This window comes from Convolutriloba macropyga, unplaced genomic scaffold (genome assembly GCF_964194025.1).
Source record: "Convolutriloba macropyga unplaced genomic scaffold, txConMacr16.3 SCAFFOLD_2796, whole genome shotgun sequence".
NCBI lineage: Eukaryota > Metazoa > Xenacoelomorpha > Acoela > Convolutidae > Convolutriloba > Convolutriloba macropyga.
Genome location: NW_027452608.1, coordinates 1,314 through 27,500, shown reverse-complemented (window position 1 = coordinate 27,500; position 26,187 = coordinate 1,314). Strand labels below are relative to the sequence as shown.

Genomic DNA, 26,187 nt, shown 5'->3' with positions numbered 1-26,187 from the left:
CACACCGCGCAAACACACATACAAACCACACACAAACAAGCACACACACACGCCCAAACACACACACACAATCGCACACACTTACATAACACACACAAACACACATGCAGACACACACACACAACCGCACACATATACACACAAACACACACACACACCCACATACACACACACTTACAAACCCGCACGCACAAACAGACGCACGCACAAACAGACACACACACACAGACACCACGCACACACAGACACCACGCACAGACAAACACAAAAACACACCACACAAACGCACACACACAGTTATGCGCACACACCACAAACTCACATACCACACACGCACGCGCACACGCATGCAAACACAAACATACCACAAACATACAAACCAAAGACACACACACACAAACACACATGAACACACGCACACACACACACACACATTCACAAACACACACACACACACAAAAACACACACAAAGCCACACAAACACACACACACACACAAACACACACACACACACACACACCCAAATACACACACACTTACAAACACGCACGCACAAACAGACACACACACACAGACACCACGCACACACAGACACCACGCACAGACAAACATGCACATACATACACAAGCACGCCTACACCACACACATACACATTTACTCATGAACACACACAAAAAAAGCACACACATACACACACACTTTAACGCACAAACACACACAAACACAGAGACAGCACGCAGACACACAAACGCGCGCCCACACACATACACACCATACACAGCACACACACACACACACACACACAAACACAAACGCACATACGCACACAAAAACGCACCCACGCACACAGAGAGACACACACGCACACACACACACAACACACACACACAAACACGCAAGCAGACACACACACACAAACTAACACGCAAACACGCTAGCACACACACACGCAAACACACCGCGCATACACACAAACGCATATACAAACTACACACACACACGCCCAAACACACACACACACAATCGCACACACACGCACACACTTACATAACACTCAAACACACATGCGCACACACACAACCGCACACATATACACACAAACACACACACACATATATATACACACACTTACAAACACGCATGCACAAACAGACACACACACGCACACACAGCCACCACGCACACACAGACACCACGCACAGACAAACACAAACACACACCACACAAACGCACACACACAGTTATGCGCACACACCACAAACTCACACACCACACACGCACCCGCACACACATGCAAACACATACACAAACCAAAGACACACACACAAACACACGCCCACACACAGACTCACAAACACGCGCACACACACACACACACACACACAAAAACACAGACAAAGCCACACAAATGCACACAAACACACACACACACCACACACATACAAAAATGACACACACACGCTCGTGCACACAAACACACACAAATACGCACACTCAAACCACACACACACAGACTCACACACATACACACCACACACATAAACAAACATGCACATACACACACAAACACATACACTCCTACACCACACACACATACACATATACTCATGCACACACAAAAAAATTGCACACACATACACACACACACACTTTAACGCACAAAAACACACACACAGACAGCACGCACACACACAAACGCTTGCACACACATACACATCACACACACACAAACGCACATACACACACACAAAAACGCACCCACGCACAGAGAGAGACACACACGCACACACCATACACACAAACACATACACCACACACACACACGCACACGCACACGCACATACACACACACGCCACACACACAAACACATACACACACACACACAAACGCACATACACACATAAAACGCACCCATGCACACAGAGAGACACACACGCACACACACACACACATGCACACACACCACACACACAAACACATACACCACACACACACACCGCTAAATAGCGGTGATATTAAATAATATCACCGCTAAGATAGTGGCAATTAATAGTGCACTAGAAAATGCACCGAATGAGGCCAATTTAAGCAGCAACTTCACCGCCGATAACTTAAACTCCTATAAAGTGATGAAAAATAACTTTTGGTCTGAGGCCCTTAACCTCCCAGGCTGACGTGCCAGACGAAAGCAAGTATGTCCAGACCGTCCCAGACGGAAAGTGCCTTTGCATGTTTTTCGATTAAGTTTTTTTTTCGTTTCTAGACTATGTAATTTTAATGAACGACGGCCCCCTCGCGCGTTCATCTTCGGTCTGGACATACTCGCTTCCGTCTGGGAGCTCAAACTGGGCTTTACTCAAAATCATGCTATTGTAAGCTTTCTCCCATCCTCCAACTATCAATGTTAACAGCTACAAATGAAATTCATTATTTAAAGGATCGAAACAAAAGTTAAAATTACTATTTGGAAACACTGAATTTGCTAGTGTGTACTGCAGAGGCATTAGTTAAGCAGTATGCTAGTTAAGCTAGTTAAGCAGTAACCGTTAAAATGCTAGTTAAGCAGTAACCGGGTAACAAAGTGGATAGTTAACTTTAATCATCCTACTATGACTAATTTTCAAAGTAAAACGATGAACTAAATTTAGCGAAGTCGAGAACAATTCCACAATTACAATTCATGGTTTTTTATGGAGTGCGAACAGCTATAACACAAATACGTATTTTTTTCGGGATAAAAATATTTATATTACTGTTGATTTCTTATGAAGATAAGCCTGGCTGTTGTTCTGGTTGGTTGATAATGAGTTCCAGTGCATTTGAAAATAGAAAAAACCAGGGTTAGGGGCAAACGGACAGAATTTATAACCCAGCAGGCATTACCAAACAGAATAAAATTTAGGACAAGAAAAGACACTGCTCTAGGTAACACAGACCAGAAAGACCACAAATAAAAATAAATAACTTTATATAAAAATCAAAAGTTGATTGTTCCGGCGGCGCCCCAAATAATAAATTAACTACGAACAGTTTGATCATAAAACGAGAACTAAAATCTGAGTTTTAAATGTTAAACAGCGTAAAATAAAATAGCTCATATTACTTTGATGAAAGTCAATTAATACTGTTTCGTATCTTTAATGAAGCGTTAGCCTAAGAGCCACCCTTGTGATCTAAGATCTACAGTAGCGTATATTTAACAGTTTAATCAGCAAAATTTGTAAAGCGTACAGTTAAGAGATTTCAGGCAAAAATAAAGATATCTTCATAGGCTGACAAAACATAAAAATAAGGCATACGCTAGGCTTCCAAAAAGCTGAAAATTTTAGCGAGTAGAAAATATCGAAAGATTTCAAGCTGAGAAATGAAAAAAATTTACATATGACTGAAAGATTGAGGCAAAAAGTGTGACATGCCAGCACGAAACTCAATGGACGTCGAAGCCACAATTCAGAAATTGAAAATGGCGGAATTTTAACACTGATTGAAGAACAGAAACCTGGTCCCAGAAAACTTGCTCACTCTCAGAAAAATTTTTCATTCCACCATGGAAAACAGGTAAACCTGATGTATTTTACAATTTCCATGCTTGAAAATGTATTTCCATTATGTTATGTTAATACATTGGTTTTACAATATAAATATAGCAGAATTGGGTCACGGGTTGACCACCATAAAAGAAACTTACCAACCATAAAACGCCATATATGGATTTTATGGAAATTTATTAAACATACAATGATCGTAAAAATTTTTGAGTTTGGCGGACAAACAGTCCAAGGGCTACCTGCAGTTCCAAAACAACGTTTCTGTGCATGAAATTTCAATTTTCTGTACTTTAGTTTTGTGTGCCATATTTACCATAAAACGCCAGAAAAAATTTATGGACCGTTTTATGGTTATAAATTTTCCATTAAAAAATGCTTAAATATAAAATGCCCAATTTTTTTTGGTTATTTTTCAAATCAATTCGAAAGCCCAGTTTTGAACTTCAAAAAACATAAAGTTCACTTCTATGGTATCTTGCTCAACATAAACGCCATAAAAAACATTTATGGACCGTTTTATGGTTATCAATTTTCCATAAAATCACAATTTTTTGGAGTTTTTCAAAGCAATATAAGGTATCTTACTAACTATAAAGCGGACCATATTTGTAACCTATAAATTATCAGCTTCTCTGTAAAAAAAGAAAAACTTAACGGAAACTTACCATAAAACGAGCCATGTTTGGAAACTTATGAATCATAGCAAGATCATAAAATGAAATCAATTTATGACTTTTATGAGCCATATATGGTCCGTTCTATGGTAAACAAGGTACCAGATATGGTCCGTTTTATGGTAAGTAAGGGACCATATATGGTTCGTTTCATGGTAAGTAAAATTGATCAACCCGGGATTACCATCAAAAACTAGGCTATTTTGAAAGACAAATAGTAACCGAATTCCACTAAACTAAAACTTTAAAAAGCGGAATACAGAAAACAAAGCTCATAGCTTGAATTTGATTTTTTGATCTCGAGCTAGTTCATTTTTTTATCAAACTAATTTTTAAAAAATTTGCCAAGCAACAAATTCTGAAATACGTAAGTCCCTTCTTAAAATGTTAACTCAAAATTAATAACAAAAATTAGCAATGGTTTAATCCGGTCACAATTAAGTGCAATTAAATGCATAATTGGTCAGAAAACCGTGGAATTGAGTAACACGTTGTGTATTTTAACACTGTATACTTTGGTTAGTGAATTGTAGATTTGGGTTCCTGGATTTGGTAACTGGATTCCAGCTAAATGCAAAATCAGCCAAGTTCAAATCATCTGTCTACTTTTGTAGATAATTATACAAACCAATCTATTGAAAATATTATCATGCTATAGATGAAAGCACAGCTTCATTTATTGTTATTCTGTAATTATATTGAAAACATTGCATACTTCAAAATCCTATAATTTAAATTAGAGCAAGCAATTTTACACTTTGTAAGCACCAAACCACATTTGAAAAAATTTTTTACTGAAAACAAATTAACATATTTTAAAAACCTATTTAAATTAATTATAGATCACTTTTGTACATGTCAAAAAATTTTTTTGGTCTTAAAATCTTGATTCGCTTGGTTGGCATTCTAAAAACTTTGGAAAACGATCGTGAAAAAAATGGTTAAATGAGTCATCGAAAAACTGATGAACCCGACAAACTCAGCGACAAAACAAAGACGCATGAAATTGCTAATTAAAACTTCTCCAGACTTATGAGAAAATAGGCTTTTGTGTTTCGACTGCCAGGGTCCTTGTGCTTGCGCAAGTCATATCGTTGGTGTTTATAAATCACGAAATGAAAAAATCAAAATGTCAACAGTAATTCAGGAGGAGAGTTCAATAGAGTGACACAACTGTTTAATATGTTTGGGCGTCAAACATTAAAATATGGCTTTTTAATGATTGAAGTTCTCAAACGTTAGCTATTTTTTGAATATAAAGTTGACGCATATCAGAGCAGAATCTGAGCCAACCACTCTAATTTGCATGAGAGCAAGTTATTTGTTGCATTTTTTGCTGTTTATCGCGGCTTTGAAGTCATTCAGCCACCAAAAATCTTTTTAAGTTTGCAATCAAGCAAAACAAATATTAGCATTTGGGATCTTATATTACGCTAATAGGAAATCTCTAAATGTATCGCTCGTTTTTGATGAATTATTGTCTTGTTCACACCTTTTTCTAGATTTTCTTGTTTTCAACGTCGACCGAGTACAGAGAACTCAGAACATCTGTGAACAGATACTGTTTTTTAATCCGCCAGAAGATGCAAAGCATTTCTAAATTGTTCAAAATTAGTTTCAAATATTATTTATATTAATATTTATTCAAATATTAGTTATATTAGTTTCAAAAACACATTTGAAAAATTTTTTTACTGAAAACAAATTAACATATTTTAAAAACCTATTTAAATTAATTATAGATCACTTTTGTACATGTCAAAAAACTTTTTTGGTCTTAAAATCTTGATTCGCTTGGTTGGCATTCTAAAAACTTTGGAAAACGATCGTGAAAAAAATGGTTAAATGAGTCATCGAAAAACTGATGAACCCGACAAACTCAGCGACAAAACAAAGACGCATGAAATTGCTAATTAAAACTTCTCCAGACTTATGAGAAAATAGGCTTTTGTGTTTCGACTGCCAGGGTCCTTGTGTTTGCGCAAGTCATATCGTTGGTGTTGATAAATCACGAAATGAAAAAATCAAAATGTCAACAGTAATTCAGGAGGAGAGTTCAATAGAGTGACACAACTGTTTAATATGTTAGGGCGTCAAACATTAAAATATGGCTTTTTAGTGATTGAAGTTCTCAAACGTTAGCTATTTTTTGAATATAAAGTTGACGCATATCAGAGCAGAATCTGAGCCAATCACTCTAATTTGCATGAGAGCAAGTTATTTGTTGCATTTTTTGCTGTTTATCGCGGCTTTGAAGTCATTCAGCCACCAAAAATCTTTTTAAGTTTGCAATCAAGCAAAACAAATATTAGCATTGGGATCTTATATTACGCTAATAGGAAATCTCTAAATGTATCGCTCGTTTTTGATGAATTAGTGTCTTGTTCACACCTTTTTCTAGATTTTCTTGTTTTCAACGTCGACCGAGTACAGAGAACTCACAACATCTGTGAACAGATACTGTTTTTTAATCCGCAAGAAGATGCAAAGCATTTCTAAATTGTTCAATATTAGTTTCAAATGCTAATGCAGTGACGTCCTTTTTAAGGTCAACCATAACATTCAATATTTTGTTTTACATCTCAAGTTTACATTTATCTTATAATTCGACTAAGTTTATGTATCTCATATATTTACATTTCTTTTCTGCTCTGATAACTTGACTTCTTCAAGAGCTAATAAGATGAAAAATTGCTGTATTACATTTTCTATCCCGGTGACTTTGAAGTCTGCGCATGCTCTGAAAAATACGAGCACAATTTCGAGTCGACTGAGCTCCCTTCTGTGTATTTCGGCTCTATGCGTTCAATCAGAACTGTTGCAGCCTGCACAACCCTGCACCAAAGACTAGTGGACTTTGACATTTAGGTTTATGTGAAATTAATAGTTAAGCATTTTTCACCGTTTCAGTTTCTCGAGGATAAATTCCCTTTCTTCACGCAAGTGTTGTCAAGCACGCGACTTCCACCATCTAAAATTGCAGGAGCAATTATCGGGTGTTTCGCATTATAGCCCACATCATGGTATATTTACGATGATGGGGGACTATAGGTTATCTGACCACTAAGATTGGGTCGGGGGGGGGGGGGGGTGTTCCATCATGCGAAAGACCTTAATTATCAACTTGAATCTTTACTATCTCTTCACTCCGTAGTGTAAGCAGAACACAAAATTTGTTCAATTCTTCATTAGAATTCGTATTTTTGTTAGAATATAAATTAAATAAACAATCCACGAAAGAGCAGAAGATAACAGTGTCCAAATGATAGAACCAAAACAGGTACAAATGAGGTTTATTTCGGTTTATAAATTTTTTATTTATTAACTTAAGACAATTTCTAAAATCCTCTAATCATAAGTACTGAGTCAGAATGATTGTCCCCGTTTTAGGAACTGTATCCTTTGTGAGAGCTTCACCATTAGCTTCAGTGTGCAGCTCAGTCTGATTAGATTTAACTGTTGTTTCGGTTGCTCCAACTTGTCTGCCTATCTTTTTCGTACAAGGCAGCTAAAATAGCAAATGTAGATTATCTTGAGTCTAGTGAACACTTTGAAAACTAGGTTTATATAGAGTTAAAAACGAGCAATTTTTTTAGCTAAAAAGTTGTTCATGGAAAAAATTTAAGCAATTGACTTTTGATCCAAAATTAATAATTCCGGGATGCCAAAAATGTCCTGCAATTTTTGCAGACTATAGAGAAACTTCAAACATAACCGACTAATGTCGCAGGAATTGCGTTGGTATTTGATAGCTTTTGTTTAGCTGTTGGTGCGTTGGGCAAAAAAGTGGGGTGGGGAGCTTTCGGGCAGGTGGATGGGGTTCTATAGACACCAGCTTCACAGTTCAGTGGGCGAGTGCCGGAGGGATATTCAGGGGTCGAAAAATAAGAACCCATCTTCACACCGATTTTTTTTTGTTTCCTAAAGTTTCAGTAAATCGCATAGTGACTACTAAGGCTGTGCGAGAATTACTACGCGACTTAATGCCCTCATGATTTACCGATTTCCCCTTTCGCACGACGAAAAGCCACGTTTGTGGTCAGATGAAAAATTCGTGCTACAAAAAATTGCATCAAAAAACTTAGCTGGATAATAATACTGAGCGGCAAAAGTAAGTTAGCACCCCTATTTTCACAAAATAAATATTCATTTTTTGAGGCAATATTACTCCAACTTAAAAATCAAATTTCAAAAACAATTTTAAAACCATTGCTCCCATTAGTCCTCTCGCCTACCTACGAGATTCAGATAAAACGCAACATGCATTTACCAGAAATCGTAATGTAAAGTTTGTGAGCTCTATCCAAGTTCAAGTTTCACAGTGAAAAGAAAGTTGCAAAAAGATGTGCTTTTTTTGGTTTGTTCAACTGTGGCCAAGTCTGAACTTGTTTTATACATTAGACAGAAACGGTGTGAATAAATTATACTTTTGTGACAATTTTCTGTTTTCTGTGAAACTCAGGTGGTGTTCATTAACTTTACATTGCGATTTCTGGTAAGTGAACGTTGTTGAGTTTTATCAGAATTTCATAGGTAGACGAGAAGACTAGTGTAGGAAATCAATGGTGTAAAAATTGTGTTTGAAATTTGATTTTAAGTTTTAGTAAAATTTCCTCAAAAATTGAATAATTACCTCGTGAAAATAGGGGGTGCTAATTTACGTTTGTCAGTATATAATGGCAAAATGCTTCGTTAGGGATCAATTAACGATTTTTTTATAGCAATCATACTTAATTTGTTTAATTTCCGAACAATTTTTGTCTAAAGGGCTGCAAAAAACTTCGGATTACTTTCCTAAATCAAGTCCTTTTTAAAACAAAGGCCTATTTTTACAAACACAGTCGTTAATATCAAAAGAATATAATGTTTTAGGGATCATTTCGACTCCTACACTTCAATCCTTGTGAATGAGAGGTTCGTGAAATTGTGAAAATTCTCATTATAAAGCTTATTTTCGACTTCAATATAACTTTCATTTCCGTAACCAATTCAAACCATAACACACGTGAATTCATGTGGCGTTCACAAAACGACACGATTGGTTACTTACAACGTTGTTGAATTTGTTGGAAAGTATTGCGATTGCATCTTGCAGAGACCTGATGACATTTCCGAACAATGAAAGTCCAATTAGCATGTAAATCCACAGACCGAAGCTGAACAGAACTCTGAATTCACTCTCCTTTCTAAAATTTATTAAATTTTGAAAAAATGTAGCTGAAATCCAATTCTGTTCTAATTTAAGTTACGAGATGTTGGATTGATCATCAAGTTTTGCGAACAATTTTTGATTTTAATAAAACTAATTTCAAATATTTGACTATGAGGAAGAAAAGGAAAATCTCTTTCACATCAGAGCAAATTCATAAATCTTCGTTTTTGGGTTTCAGTGGTTCTAAATGGTAGCTCAAAGCAGAAGTATCCCGAAACTCAAATGATAACAGTAGAATTGCAACTTATCAGCAGTGCAAATTTTAATTGTGCATTAACGTTACTACGCGGATACACCATCTTCGTAAATTACTCTAAATTAATCTCATTATTAACGTTTGATACAGCCCCAACCCGGAAAAACAGAATAGCCAGTCAAGTAAAACATCGGATTGAAACCCATACATACCATAAAATGTTGTGTAAAGCAAGAATTAACTCACGTTTGACTGTCACTATGAAACGAAAATAGTCTCCCTTTGAAAAAAGATTTAAAGCGAAGAACTGTTGAAGAACATCAAAATTTTCTTTTATCGCTAGCGATAAAGAAAATGACCGTTTTGGAAACAGAATTACGTGACTGTCAAATATTCAAATATGTTCAAACAGTATATAATGCCCCCGCTGTCCCCTCTTACGACCCACTCTATTGACGCATGAATTAATTCTCAAATAAAAATGATAGGCGAAACCCACGTAAGCTAAAGATTAAAAAAATTCTACATGCGAAAACGAAACAACGCTCATTGCACTTTATGAAACAATATTTGACCCAAAACTAGGTCTCGTCTCCTAGCGTGGTTATGAAGGGAGTTTCAGAGAGACTTAATTGTTAATTTTGTGCTGTAGATTTTTGCAGCTCTAAGTTTGTCCGATAATCCATTGCAATGATTCCGTTGCGTCTTGCTCTACTAACCAACATTTATTTCTTATTAAGGAGTATTCGTACGCATGGTTAAAAGTTTTACGGCATCCATGACTCTCTTGTTTTGAAAAAAATTTCAAAAAATGCTCAATTTTCAACTCTTTTTACTCTTCACTCTGTTTCGAGTCATCTCACAATTTTCAAAACCGAGCTAAAAGAAAAGATCCAAATATATTAGCTATTAAATCTGTCGGCTCTAAACCAAAAGATCGAAGTTTCGACAAATATTTTGAAAATCCAAGAAGTCAGTGACGTCCGATTCCGAATTTGATGTCGGTTTTCGAGTTTCTACTAAAATAAAGCTGCCAAATCGCCAGAAAAGAACATGAACGACAAGTCTTTTTGCACAATAATAAGCATAAACATAGCCGGCAGATTGCCAGAAAATAGCCGCGATAGACGCTTGTGGCCTTCCATGGAATTGAAACAACTAACGAAATAAAATAGACAGATTGACCACCAGTCCTATAATAGACCATTAGACTTTTTGGGTTAGATATGGACTGTCATTCTCATGAGACACATACGCTCTATAAGGAAAAAGCCCTATTAAAAGCTTTTTCCAATTAATATTTGAAATCAAAAACTCAAGAATAAAACTCAAGAATTAGAGCATATACGTTTGGCACTACTTAGATGCACACTAATGATTTTAAACAAGCAAACGTTCATAAAACTTAAAGTTCATTAGGTGAGTACAGAAGTTTTAAGTCAGTCACGCAATTGACCTAAATGCAGAAATGACGTCACGCACACAAATTTCAACTGCAAAGCATTAAAAGTCACTGAAATTGAAAAAGTCGATGGTAAAGAATCATCGATGGAGAAGACGAATTAAAAAAAACATAGCAGTACAAGTCCTGAAACACAATCCGAAGAACTGAATGAATATCTTGGAACTTCTTTTCCTGGACAGAAGATCAGTTAAACAGCGCAAGCCAAAACGAAAAAAATCTCAAAAGTTGAGAAACACAAATGAAACACATTAATTTGATCCAAATAAATATACCCACTATCCCATGCAGAAGCCTTGAAAGAGCTTTATTGGCCAATAAAAATAGCAAAAATTGGGAAATATTATATATAATTAAACATAGCCGGCAGATTGCCGGAAAACAGCCGCGATAGACGCTCGTGGCCTTCCATGAATTGAAACACCTAAAGAAATAAGATAGACAGATCGACCACCAGTCCTTTAATAGACCACTAGACTGTTTGGGTTAGCTTCGGACTGTCAATTTTTTAACACATACGTTCTATAAGGAAAAAGCCCTTAAAGAGCTATTTCAAAATTGATATTCGAAATCAAAAACTCAAGACTAATAATCACGAATTAGGGCATATAAGATTGGCACTACTTAGATGCACAGTATTGACTAGTAAATCTTCATAAAAAATTAAAGTTCCATAAGTGAGTTCAGAAGTCATTTTTTGAGTGAGGTAAGTCACGCAATTGACCTAAAAGCAGAAACGACGTCATGTACATAAATTTTAACTGCAAAGCAATAGAAGTCACTGAAGTCAATCCCAAGAAGTCAGGTCGTAAGAATCATCGATGGAGACGAATTAAAAAAACATAGCAGGACAAGTCCTGAAATACAATTCTCAAAGAATTGAGAAACTTAGAATTACTCTACCTGACTAGCAGATAAATTCAACGATGCCAGCCATAACACAAAACCATCTCAAAAAATTGAGAACAAAAAAAAACAAATATATAATTATTGATAAAACTTATAAAGCTTTTACCCCTAAGGCAAAATTTGATCCCTTTAAATATACCTATTTCAAAAATATGTTAAAAACCAAATTTTGTTTCTAAAATTGGTGCAGTATTATATTGGCAAGGCCTGAAAAATTTCATTGGCCCTTGAAGATCGATTAACTCAAAAAATTTTCAAAATTTAAAAAAATGATATCAATTGAAATTTCAAGGAAATGTTGCTGAAAATCGTGATATTAATATCTTAAGAATCACTTCTTAAAAAATGATTCTAGTGTCTCTAGAGGCTATCCAGTAAACCAATTCCATGCCTTAAAAAACTAATTGGTTCAAAGATCGATAGGCAATAATTTTTATAAAAAAATTTCCAATTTCAAAAAACAGAATTTCGTTCTATTAAAATGTTGAAAACTATCCAATTACCCCATAGCAACCAATTAATAACATACTATAAAACGCTGTATGAGGTTATCTGGCTATCCATGCAATAAAAACTGAATAAAAGACAAATGTTTTGAAAAAAAAAACTTAAAAAACTTGCAACTTTTATCAGAAAATTTTCAAAATTCGAAAGGTTAAATTGTTGAAAAAGATCCATTGAAACGGACAATTATGCAGTAACTTTTTCAGATCGTGGAATTGGAATAGGTTTTTTGGCAAATGAGAAAGGAAAAATATCAAAATTTGACAAACTTTAGAAAACCTCAAAAAAATTGCAGATTTTGTCAAAATGCTAAAATTCGAAACATTAAAATGTTGAAAATCATGAAAACCACTTCATTATTACTAGAAACTATACAGTTTCCGATTAACAATCCTTAAAGGAGATTCTCCGGCCCCTGAAGTAGGGAAAACGCAAAAAATGACAAATTTTCAAAAAACTTGAAAAAAAATTGCAAAAACTAGTATCATTCTGTGTGTTTGTGTTTGTAGCACCAAAACATATAGCTCATAAAATGGTCATAACAAGTACTTTTGTCTCGCAAAAGGCCTTCATCAACTTTTAAAAACTTCAACCTAATACTAATCAAGCAAAAAACTTTAAAAAATCACAAAAAAACATGAAAAATTACACATTTTGAGCCCAAAAACTCCTAAAATGACCTTTTAACCTTGAATTGAGGCGATACCAGCAGCTGCAACACTTTAAGCACTTGAAGGACGACTAACGTCCACTTTGGGCCTCTAATGAAACTTAATGCCCGCTGGGCTTTACCTGTTTATCCCGTTTTGAAAGATCAAAGTCATTGAAAAATGTGTGAACACATCTTAAAAAAAAAAACACAGCGCCCCAATACAATTCAAATTCTTTGAATTGTAAAAAACCACGATGTCCCCAATAATAGCCGCTATCGCTTCGCGGCTATCAAAAATTAAATATCGGAAAATTTTTATATTTCTTAATTTCTCAATACTAATAAGTTCAAACCACTTGACTTCTCTGTAATCTGTCCAGTAACCTATCTGCAAGGCTTAAAAGTTTCATTGGTCCGTATCAATTGCAAATTTCAATGAAACTTTTGATATGTTTCTTCAGAAACATCATTGTCTCCAAGCGCTATCCAATAGCTCAGTTCCAAGCCTTAAAAAGTTGCATTTGCTCACAAAATGCGATAGGCTAGAAACATAAGAAAAAATTGCAGAAAAAAACTTCCATTTTTATCAAAAAATTGCAAAAATTCGTGATATTAAAAAGTTGAATACCATTTCATTGCCCATAGCAGAAATGCAGTAACATACTTGCAGATCGTAGAGGAGGTTACCAGACCACTGAGACAAGAAAATTGAACAAAAGACAATTATTTTCAAAAATTTTAAAAATTGCAAATTTTATCAAAAAATTACTGAAGTTTGCGATTTCAAAATATTGAAAACAACTTCATTGCCACTAAAAACTTAGTGAAACCTATTATCAAGCCATAGAGGAGGTTTTCTGGCCCCTGACGCTGAAAGAACTCAAAAAATATCAATTTTAGAAAAAATTTCAAAAAATAGAAAATTTTTTCAAAAATTTGCAAAAATTCGTGACATTAAAATGCTAAACCCGTTCCAATGCCATTAGAAATTATGCAGCAACTTATTTTCAAACCCCGAGGTTTTATGGCGCCCGAAGAGTGAAGAACTCAAAAAGTGACAAAATTAAAAAAAAACTGAAAAAGAAAATTATCTTATTATAAAGTAAATATTCTTCGTGAATATGTTTGCATTACCAAAACATAAAATGGCCATAGCAAGTAATGATATCATTAAAATGATATCTTGCAAATGATAGCAAGTAATGATATCTTAGGGCTTTAAATGAAACCTAATACCTACTGGGCTTTACCTGTTTATCCCGTTCTGAAAGATCAAATTCATGAAAATTGTGTGAAAACATCTTACTAAAAAGAGAGCACCAAAACAATCCAATTCTCGAATTGTAAAAAACCCACGATGTCTTCAATAATAGCAGCTATCGCTTCGCGTTAACTGAAACGTTAACTGAAAACACCTTGTTTATACCAGAACTCTCATAGTTTGGTGTCGATTAGGAAACTAAAAGAAGCAGGAGCAGAAGTTTTGATTGCGCCTAATTTCCCAATAAGTTATAGGAGTGCAGTAATCTGTCCCTTCAGACATGAAAGTATTTGTTCATTTGTGAGCAGGAAAAAGCTCAAGCGGAAAACTTTGCTAACCAGCAGTCTCAAAAGGTGGCATAAAAGAATGGATCAAAATAAATTCACAATCCAAAGTAAACCTGTAAATCAAATCACAGGAAAGAGTAAGAGATGGTTCTGTGAAAAAAAGTGAGTTAGAAAAGGAAAAAAGCAAGCAGTGGCAAAATATTGTACAACTAAAGCGCCAGCAGTGTTGGTTATTGTAGACACGGAGATTTTCGAACCGTAAGTCCAGTAGACGGACAAAAGTACGTTCAAGCTTTGAAGAAGATTTCAGTAGATATTGCAAGATAGATGCGGCTCCAGAAAACGCAACAATTTTGTGCAGATACAGGCGAACCACAGAATTTGATGAAAGATGAGCAAAAAGCCAATAACTCGCTACACAAAAAGACAAATTTCAAGAATTGTGAAGCCAATACGCCCCACGAATACTGCAAGATAGAGAACTATGGTACTTAACTGTAGGAACACAAGATGTGTAGAAGATCAGTCAAACTTAATTAGGCAAAAATGTTGGACATACTCAACATCGCGTTTTGTTTCAACATTTTCTGCTGTTATCCTGCAATGAACACCCCCGTGGAATTTTTACTTACTTCGCATATTCATAGAAAATGAAGAAACGTTAGAGATAAAATTTACAAACATAGCTGGCAGATTGCCAGAAAATAGCCGCAATAGATTCGTAGACCGGCAGTCTAAAAAAACAGTAAAAAAGACAGACCAAAAAAATTCGTCTTTTCATTGAGGGCTGATCTGTTATATTTTGATTAAAAATCTGTATAAGTTATTGCTGTCTAAATTAGCTGCTCTCTAATAACCTTCATTTAGAGTGACACATACCCATTTGACCTTATCTCTTTGAATTAAAGTAAATAAAAGTCAATTTCAAAGTCAGGAAGTCATTTTTGAGAGTGAGGTAAGTCAAGTGTGACCAAAAATTTAATCACGCGCATGAACAAAAAAACTCGCTCCACTAAGAGCGAAAAATGACGTCACACATGCAATTCAGTCGAAATTGCATGAACGAATGAACAAAAAATGGCTGTGACGTCATATGGTCGTAACAAAAATCATGACGACGAAATAAAAAAACATAGCCGGAAGAATTCCGGAAGCGACTCGAAGCGTCAGAACTTCACTAACAAAACCGTAATTGCAACGGAAGCCACTACCTTTTGTATTAAACCATTAACTCACTACCTCCCCAGGTCTGCTCTAAAAATTGGTGAAACTTAAACCACTGTCAACAAGAGAAACAAAATGCAGCAAAATTTTATATTATTGAAAACGTTTGGTAACGTTAAAAAATCCAAAATAATTAAGGCGGTCGAAAAACCTGATGGTCTGAAAAATCTGACAAGGTTATCAATAGCCCTCAAATAATTCAATATTCTAATCTGAAAAAGATCGTGAAAGCAAACGGCAGATAATAATCTTAGAAACTAATTTTAATATTTTCACAAAAGAAAGCTCAAATTTAAGAATCAGAAAACACCTATAATTACACTTCTAATCACTGCGATTAAGACAAAAAACAACACACCTGTTCCTTCTTGTACATAAGCTAGACAACATGATTTCATACTAAATCAAAAATAAAATTGATCATAGAAAAGACACAAGCAGCATAATATTCAAAGGCAAAAAATCGTTTTAATTAATACCAAGGCCGAAAGAAAGCTGTAGTAATTAGTCAGAAGTGGAAATTTTGGAAAAAGCGTGCTATCAAACTCTCAGTACTGCCTTATGTTGAATGAAATCAATTGCAAACCAAAGAAATGACGAAAATCTAAAGAAAAGCTGAAATCATTGATTTTTTACAACTGAAAAAATCAATATACCGAAAATAAATGTAGGTGCCAGGACAAAGCTAGAACGATACTAACTAGAATAATAATATGGGCACAATGTAATGAACACCGTAACAAAAAGTCATTCTTGATTTTTGAAAGTTGAAAGTCAATTTAAAAAACTCAAGAAAAACGAATACATTTCATTGTTCAGCATTCAAGACATAGAAAAGATAACTAGTCATCCGATACAAAGATCTATCCTCCTGAAGAGAACAAAAAGCAGGAAAAAGCAGAATTCATGAACACGAAACATTGAAACATTTTGCAAAAAAATGGTCAAAGAACTTTTAAGTTAAGACTGCATTTATGAAAAAGTTTTAACTGTTTTTTCAAAACTTAACGCCAAAAAATGAATGAATTTTTATTGAAACGAAATTAAAGTCCCTCATATTGCACAAAAAAAACTATTTCTAGCAATTACAACCAAAATACAAACGAAAAACTGACGAAAATCGGAAAAAAACTACCAAAATCGGATTAGCATATGTACAATTTTATGAAACAAAATTACATCGAGGTAAAAAGTGGCATCGAGTATATGAATTGTCAACGAAAAGTTGTCATATTGACTGATTTTTGACAAAAAGACGGCTAAAAGATCCAAAAATGAAGAAAATAATAGGAAAAAAGCCAAAAATTAATTAAAAAATCAAGAAATTTATGCCAATTTTGAACTTGAAACGCGTTTTCAGGCTCTGCAAAGCGCTGTGTTATTAATTTCCAAGGTTTACATTTCAATATAGCATCGAATAAAAATCATTGCTTCAAAAAACCAAATTACAAGCAAAAAATCGGCCACTTAGACGAAAAAACGGCTAAAAACGGTTATCTATATGTGCCATTCAGTCAAAAACTACTTTTCAAAGTCAAAAGTCATTCACTAAACGCAGCGCATGATCAAAAAACTTCTCTCGCTCAGAAAAAATTAGTTCACACGGCAATTTTTCTCACTTTCGCTTTTAGGTCAAAACAGCGTCTGAACGAATAGTACTTCCGGTAAAAAAAAAAAAAACCTTAAGAAAACCAATACTCCTCTTCGAGTCGTAAAAAAACCAAGAGAAGGCCAATAATAGCCCCAGCTATCGCTGTGCGGCTATTAAAAAAAAACAAACTTTTCTATGCTCTTGATAGCCATGCACTTGATAGCAGATAATGCTTAATAGGAATTGAGAATGAGGTGCAGCACTAACTGTCAGATCTCATGAGAGTAAGTTCTACCACGGAGAGGAAAACCAAGCTTTATATTAACACAAGGATCCCAAATAAACTCACTTGTAGAAGTAACGGGCGAAGTTATTCATTTGAGAGATTTAAGCAGACTTAGGCGTTGAGATTCAAAAATCCAAAATTGAAAATTTAGTCGATAATTAAGCGGGCATAGCAATAAGTAAGCAGTGGAATGATCATGGAAAAACAAACAAATTTTTGTACAGCACTTCTAGGTGCCACCCAATTCGAAAGGAGTGGTGCAGGAAGTTAGGCACTTCCGATTTCCTATTCCGAATTCGAGTTTGCTGTTATAGTCTTTAAACTATGATTGCGGGAATATTTTTCTATATATAACAAATGTTCCCTAACAAATCCTGCCGCCAATTCAATCGTTGATTGACACGTCTTTTAACACTAGTCAAAACTTTGTCAGCAAACAAAAATCTGAAGAAAATTCAATGAAAAAAAATTACTTCATGAAAATGATTTTGAGCTATTATTCAATGATGGGATATTAGTTGCCTTAGATTTCAGCAGTTTATTGTCAAGGAGAGAAACATTCCAGTGCAATTTTAAAGATAGAAAACTCAAACTCATATTGGATTTATACGAAACAACTACAATTAGCCTAGCTATCGTTCCACGACAATCGTAAGTAAACCAAAAGCTAGTTTCTACTCACCGCGCAGGATCCGTTGGATTAATATCTCCATAGCCAATTGTTGACAAGCTCACGAATATGAAGTAGAAGGAGGAAACGGCCGACAACTCCTGCCCAATAATGAAGACAGGCAACGGCAGCACAAAAAGCAACAGGAACGCCACTATAGTCACAATCAGATAGTAAATTGCAACTGAAATGCAAACATACATTCCTCATTACGCAGCTCACAAAATTGTGCCAAATTTTAAACATATTTTTAATGTCTATCACCCATATTTATTTTCATGTCTGCTAGTACTCGTTCAAAAGCTTACTTCGAACTTCAAAGATTTTCGAATTTTTCAAAAAACAAAAAATTTCATGATTGTTTTTGTTGGTGCGAAAACATGTACAGTCAGAAAAGATAACCAGATTGTTCAATAACTACATGTGCTCCAAAATATTGATTTTATTTAAGTTAAAAAAACCTAAATATAATATAATGATCAATTTGCAGTATAGCTAAAAGTAAGACACGAAAAATCCTATCTGCCGATTCAAAGGATATCTGCCCATGCTAACCAATAGTTTATCGTATTTCGTCTCTAATGAAATTATGCGTGAAATTTTGGCCACCAAAAACGCTACACTTATTGAACCAATGACAACTTTCGTACAACTTCTTGCTGATATTCTATGCAGAGTTTTCAGTTTAATAAAAATAACGAAAAGTTTCCCTTTTACTCGGAAAGTTGCTTTTCACAAACCTCTTTATAAGAACTGTTCCCAGACCCATTGAAAATTACAGACCAAATTGCCTGCTTCCTAACTGTCGTTCATTTTGGAGAGACTTTTATACAGTTTTGTTTATGATCACATCAAAACTGAAGTACATCCCAAACACTTTGGTTTTCAGTCAAGCAAAAGCACCGTTATACAAATGATCGACTGCGTCGATGCAGTGCATCGAATCTCTAATGTTATATATCTCGAATACGAAAAGGCGTTTGATAAAGAACCTTTCATATCATTTTTGATAGAGATTTCAATTTTTCCACAGTTGTCTGTTTGGTAGAATTCAAATAACAAAGGTGAATAACTACTCTTTACCTCTGCAAAGCGTGTTGAGTGGTCTACTAAAGGGGTCAGTAATGGGCTTCCTTCTCCTCCTTTTTGTAAATGACTTTCCATGCGTGTATCTCAACTTTATATCCTTTGCCGGTGACATCGAATTACTATTTAGTTCTCTCAACTTTCATAAACTTGATATGGCTGTACAATTGGACCCCTCGCAAAAGGGATGATTACAAACTGTAGTAAAACAGTGTTTGAATTTTGTAGAAATGCTAGTGGAATTTGCAAATGGTCTGGTTATCAAAAATTTGCAATTTCAAAAGGACTTAAGAGTAGTATTACCCTCTTACATGAAATCGACGAGTCATGTTTAGGTGAGGAAGGAGAAAACGTACAATCAACGAAAGCGAACATAACAATTCATTTAAACCCCTAAATGTGCTTCAAACTTGATTAATTATTTTTCCTTACTTATCAACTTTCCATAATTTATATTGGTTTCCTATATACTCGATACATTTTTTGATATCATTATCTTACATCTTAAATTATCCTTTAACATTGACCCATCCCAGAACTTTTAGAAAAAAATTTCTCTTTTTGAGATTTAAGTTACAATCTTGACAAAATGGCAGATGTTGCAGCAGCTGCAAATGCTATTGCAACAGCCATTCGAGGAATTGCTCCACCTCCACCAGCAGCAGCGCCACAAAGCGTCAGCTTGACCCCATTTACGGGAGCTGTTACAGAAGACTTTAGAGCATTCCGCGAGCAACTGGAATCTTCCATCGCCCTCGCTCAAGTACCATACGCCCAACAGGTTGGATTTTTAAAACTTCAGTTGCAAGGCGGTGCTCTAAACTATTTTCTGGAATTACCAGCGGCCAGCAAAAACACACTTAATAATGCAATATTATCACTAGAAAGCCGATATTTGAGCGCAAATAGAGTGGAGCTTTACAAATTAAAGTTTCAAGAACGAAAGTTTAATCAATCAAAATAGACGCCAGAAGACTTTCTGACAGACATCACAAGACTTGCTAATATAGCATTTGCAGACTCTGGAGGAAACGACTATTCAGCAGAACGAACAAGGCGAATAAGGGACGCATTCATTTCAGGAATGCCTACGCATATAAGATTGAAGCTTCTGATGCAACCGGAAACAACAACTGTGAATGACCTATGTGCATCAGTCTCAAAAAGACTAACATTAAAAAGCATCTTGCCTGATGAAGACGCTCAAGCGATAGGATTCAATTCTATTACTGACAACAGCTCAAGTAGCCTTGCAACAGCATTGAACAACATCGCGGCTGCTAATAAAAATTTAGCGTCTAGTCAAAGAGAACTCGGCAGGCAAATGAATAAAATGCAAATATCGGTCGATCGGTCAAACAACAGAGGGTTTCATAGAGGTAACTTTCGAGGCCGACGACAAATACAGTTCAATTCAAACTGCGTTAATAACAGACCCTCGAACCACCAAGGTTACCAACGACAACAATTCGGTCATACTGGCAGTGGTTTCTATAACCAACGCGGCCGTGATCACAGATGTAGCCCGATTATTTGTAGAAACTGTGGTCAACCGAGCCACATACAGAGTCAGTGTTGGTTCAAACCAGTACCACAGCGAGGAACGCATGTGCCATTCGCTAAAATCCCAAAAAACTAATTACGCAGCAGCAGCCTTTTCTTACAGCACTAGCTAACAGTAGTTATAATTCAGTGCCGATAGCGGGTACAAATCTTTTCTATTTACCATTACACTTTCACAGATATTGCTTTAAAATATTAATTGACACTGGGGCATTCTCAAGTGCACTTTCAAAAACTATACTACAAAAAATTACACAAAACAAACCAGCGTGTGTTACTAAATTACCGAACAATTTTCCTGAAAGAGTTTATGTGGCTGATGGCAAAAAAGTCAGAGTACTAGGAAAAGTACTTATCGAACTAAAAGTTGGTTTGAATACATATAGCGAAGAGTTTCTGGTTCTTGATCAAATGAGTACTGCAATTCTTGGTAACCCATTCTTTATCAAAAATCAAATTGTTATTGATCTGTCAAAGAAACTTTTATATTTTCCAGATGTTACCTTGAGTCTCAACTCCATAGGTAACCAAGAAAACTCAAGACAGCAAGTACTTATTACAGTAAGTAAAACAACACTGAAGCCAAATTATCAAGATATTGTCGAAGTATCGATTCTCAAACCAGATATAGGATTTAACAATGCCATTGGAATAATTGAGCCATCTTCTTTATTCGAGAAAAAATCGAGCCTATGTGTCACTTCTTCCATAAACAAACTTGATCCACAACGAAGAACGATAATTGGAATTTTGAACTTGAATCCTTTCACTGTTACCATTTCATCACGAACTCGAATAGCAAAGTTCATTTTCTTGACGCCAAATCAAGCAAACTGTATACATCCTATTGAACCATCAATTATATCGTCAATTACAGAAAACAAAATTTTCAACGAAAATAACAGAACAAGTTCTACAACATGGATACCTACAGATAACTTTTGGTTCCCAACACCTGAGAACTGTCATGAAAATTCAAAACTTACAGGGGTTTGGAAAATAATTTACGACACTATTGTGAAATTACGACAGAATGAAAAACTGGATCCGACAGTAGATAAAGAAAATAGAACTAAGTTTCTTTCCAAATTTGATTGGAATGACTCAATATTTTCGCATGAACAAAAGAAACATATGGAAAATTTATTGGTCAAATACCATAAAATATTTGCTAGACATAGATTGGACCTTGGAAAAAACACGGACTGTCCAGTTAAACTGACACCGGAGCACAATAGACCAATCTACTCACCAAACCCAGCAACACCAATACACCTCAGAGACGAACTGATTGTAGAGTTAGCTCTTATGCAGTACTACGATATTATTACTACTCTACCCTTCTCACGTTACTCGTCTCCAGTATTTGCTCAAAGAAAATCTTCAGGAAAACTCAGAATTTTAATTGACCTTAGACGTATAAACCACTTGCTACGCCATGATTATAACAACAATAACTATCCTATACCAACAATGGCCGACGCGACAGCGCATCTAGCAGGAAAAAACGATCTTCGCAAAAATGGATTGCAGCCAAGCCTATTTCTCAATGCAAATGGCGGATAATTTGAGTGTGCAACTACTGGCATTTAATTTTGGAGGTAGAACCTTTCCGTTCAGGAGACTAGCACAAGGACTCAGCCGATCACCAACAGCATTCAGTTCTTGTGTGAGTAAGCATTTACAGTCTTGTGTTGCTAGTGATAAGTGTTTTGTTTATTTCGATGACCCGGGAAGTGGTGCAAAAGATGGAAACACGTTGATCGATAATTTAGAACAAATTTCCCGCTGCATTCAAAATTTAGGTTTTAAACTCTCAATCGAAAAATGCCAATTTGGCATTGCAAAAATACGATTTCTTGGACATGAAATATCAGCCGCTGGCATTAGTCCTAATAAACCGAAAGTCGAAAAATTCCTTGCAAATGTTAGAATGCCAAAAACCACAAAACAAGTTCGTCGATTGATTAGATTCGTGCAATATTTTCGAAAATTTATACCAAATCTTGCACTTAAACTGCATCCTTTCTTCAAATTACTACGAAAAGAAAGTGAATTTAACATTACGAACAACCATCATGAATCTCTGGCTACTCTCAAAAATGACTTAATTAAAGCTTGTTCAATGTCGTTGAAAATAGCTCAACCAGGTTGCCAGTTTATAATCGTTTGTGATGCCAGCTTTTACGCAGCAGTTATATCTTATTAATCGAAGACAATTTAGAATCTGAAGAATTAAACAAGGATAAAACTTACGCACCTGTTTCTTTTGGCTCCCATTTGTTTTCGCCAGCGCAACTTAAACACTCAATTTATGCCAAAGAATTCCTCGGAATATATTTAGCCTTGGAGTCTTTCGAGCACTACATATGGGGAGTGTCAACAAAACCAGTAATAGTCCTAACAGATAACAAAAGTGTCACACGTTTCTTTCAGACGAAGAAATTACCGGGAAACTTATGGAATGCCGTTGACTATGTATTATCTTTTAACTTCGTATTAGGACATATTTCTGGAAAAACTAACGCAGCCGCAGACTATCTATCACGCATTCATGTTAACCCTAACACCAAATTAAATCTGAAGCTAAGCGATCGAATTCCCATAAGAGACATTGAAGTTGAAGTACTAGCGCAAACACCAGATAATAGTCTTACAACATTAACAACAGCAGTTCACGTTCCTCTTATAACTATTGACAGTGAGGAAACTTGTAGAACAATTGTGTTGAATTCCTTCATTGAGCCGAAAGATTAGAGTATCAACAAATTATCGGAAGAAAACCCCTTAGATAAATTTGAATTGAGTGAGTGCTTAAAAGCAATTGATATGTTCAATGAACAGTCGAAGGACCAAGATATTCAAAAAGCGTTGAACTGGTTAAAAAAGAAGGAACCACCAATAAGCATGTATGGTTCGTACGACTTACAGAAATATCATAAGCAACTTAGTCGTTTAATTCTTGATGGAAACATACTTTGCCGAAAATTTTTATGACCATTCAGGAAGAAATTTTATCAAACAGATTGTCTTTCCAAAACAACTGCGAAGAGAACTTATATACCGGATTCATAACTCTAAGCTTAAGGGACATTTAGGCATACAAAAGACCATTCACGAGTTCCGAAGGAAATTCTATTTCCCGGGCTACAGAATTTTTGATTACCTATATAAACAATTGCCTCACATGTTTACAAGCTAAATCGCCAAAACACGAAACACTAACTATGCCGTTATCCCCCGTTAGTTCTAATACAAGCCTACCCGCAGACATGTTACAAATTGACAAAGTTGGCCAATTACCAAAGTCTGGAGGCAACTCGTATATACTAACAGGAATGGACGTGTTTTCTAAATATATGTTTGCACAGCCCTTAACTTCAATCTCAGCTGAAACAGTCTGTAAATTCCTTATGCAATGGTTTATGCGACATTCCTATATACCATTAGTCATACTTACAGATCAAGGCACACAATTTACTTCGCGAATGTTAGAAGAGCTCTCAACGCTTTTAGAATTTAAAATTGAACATGCTACTGTAAAACACGCTCAAACAATCGGAGCTTTAGAAAGGTCCCATGGCTCACTGAAACGCTATTTACGAATTTATGAAAACCAACTGCCAAGGGATTGGCATAAATATGTAGATTTCGCAGTGTTTCAACACAACACTAGATACCATTCTACAATAGCTTGCCCTCCAACTCTTATCTTCCACGGTAGAATACCGAAAAATCCATTAGATTTACGCTTCAGTAACAAAAATATATACCACCAGCAATGCCAATATGACTATATTTCCGATATCCAAAGCAAAATGGCGACATTATTCAGTCAAACCAAAGAAAACTTAATTCTTTCAACAAATATCGGGAATATTATGACAGAAAAGCCAAAGCTGCACCATTAAAATTACATGACTATTGCATGTTGCTCAGCCCAAAACTCTCTACAGAACACGAAAAGATTAGTAATTTACAATGCAAATGGACGGGATTATTTAGAATTGAAAAAGTTCTTACTCGAAGTAACTATTTAATAAGAAAACTAAATACAAATAACACGCAAATCGTTCATAGAGTTAGACTCATACCCATTAAACCACAATATAAAATTCAAGATCTGCGGTAAATTGATGAAAAATTGTTTACAGCAGACCCTATGATACCTGAGGCACTGCGTGAACCAAACCTCTGACCACACGCTTGAGGAATTAACTTTTTCTTATGACAAAAATCGACAAGTGAAAGTCCATTCAACAATAGCAGCAGAAGCTAAGTCAAACCGTGAAGCGGAAATTGTAAGGAATAGGAATGCAGACGATTCGCCAAAAACACCTAATACAGAAAGTACAGCTGATACTTCACCATTTTATACACCAGACTCGGAAAAACAATCTAGCACATCACATACTACGCAGTCAAGTCCTAAATCTGTGCAAAATGAAGACAATATTACAGAAATTCCAACAACATCTAATAAACCAGTTTCAAACCTAGCTAAACTGTTGAAGGAAAAGCGACATGAACGTGAGTTGGCAAAGCAACAAACAGCAAACACAGCACCTACAGTTCAAACACGCATACCACAACCACAAAAACCAACAACATCAAGTTCCCCCCAAGTAGCACAAACAGTCTCGCGATACGGTCGCGTACGTAAGCAAACGCAGCATTTCCAATCCTCATAATTGTTTGCTTTTCCTTAATCTTAATTAAAAAATAAAGTGTCATTCATTATTTCTTCAACATTCATTCTCCGCTTATAAATTACTCCATTTACGAGTCAAAAGCCAGTTCAAACAGTGCCATCATGCTTGAATGAGCAAATCATTCCAAATTTGCCTTAGGGTAGTTTGGATTAAACAGATTCCAGACCAAACCACAACCCAAGTTTATGAATATTTAGGCATGAACGACAAGTTCCCTAATGTTAATACATTAATTAATCAAAATCTGCTAATTTATTCAAAACCAAAGTCAAAAATCAAAAAAGTACATCCTGAGCGCTTCTTGGCTGAATCTGACCTTTCCATTGATATAACTTTTGACTATGTAC

The 26,187-nt window shown here is 35.5% G+C and overlaps 1 protein-coding gene across 1 annotated transcript; it reads right to left on the bottom strand.

The window, feature by feature from the left end:
* Positions 1–7,385: 7,385 nt before the first annotated feature.
* On the bottom strand, positions 7,386–18,682 carry LOC142357652 (potassium channel subfamily K member 4-like). The gene is made up of 3 exons (XM_075409211.1): positions 18,492–18,682; positions 9,276–9,411; positions 7,386–7,733 (listed from the first exon to the last, which is right to left on the bottom strand). Exons 1-3 carry the CDS (start codon positions 18,680–18,682, stop codon positions 7,578–7,580), a joined length of 483 nt encoding a protein of 160 aa, XP_075265326.1. The 3' UTR covers positions 7,386–7,577.
* Between the last annotated feature and the right edge of the window lie 7,505 nt (positions 18,683–26,187).

Excerpts from the sequence above, each read along its gene's own strand:
- LOC142357652 (XM_075409211.1), bottom strand. The coding sequence starts at position 18,682 with ATGTATGTTTGCATTTCAGTTGCAATTTACTATCTGATTGTGACTATA. Across the intron at positions 9,412-18,491 it reads AATCCAACGGATCCTGCGCG|AAAGGAGAGTGAATTCAGAG; the intron begins GTGAGTAGAAAC and ends AATAAATTTTAG. Across the intron at positions 7,734-9,275 it reads CCAACAAATTCAACAACGTT|CTGCCTTGTACGAAAAAGAT; the intron begins GTAAGTAACCAA and ends TTGCTATTTTAG.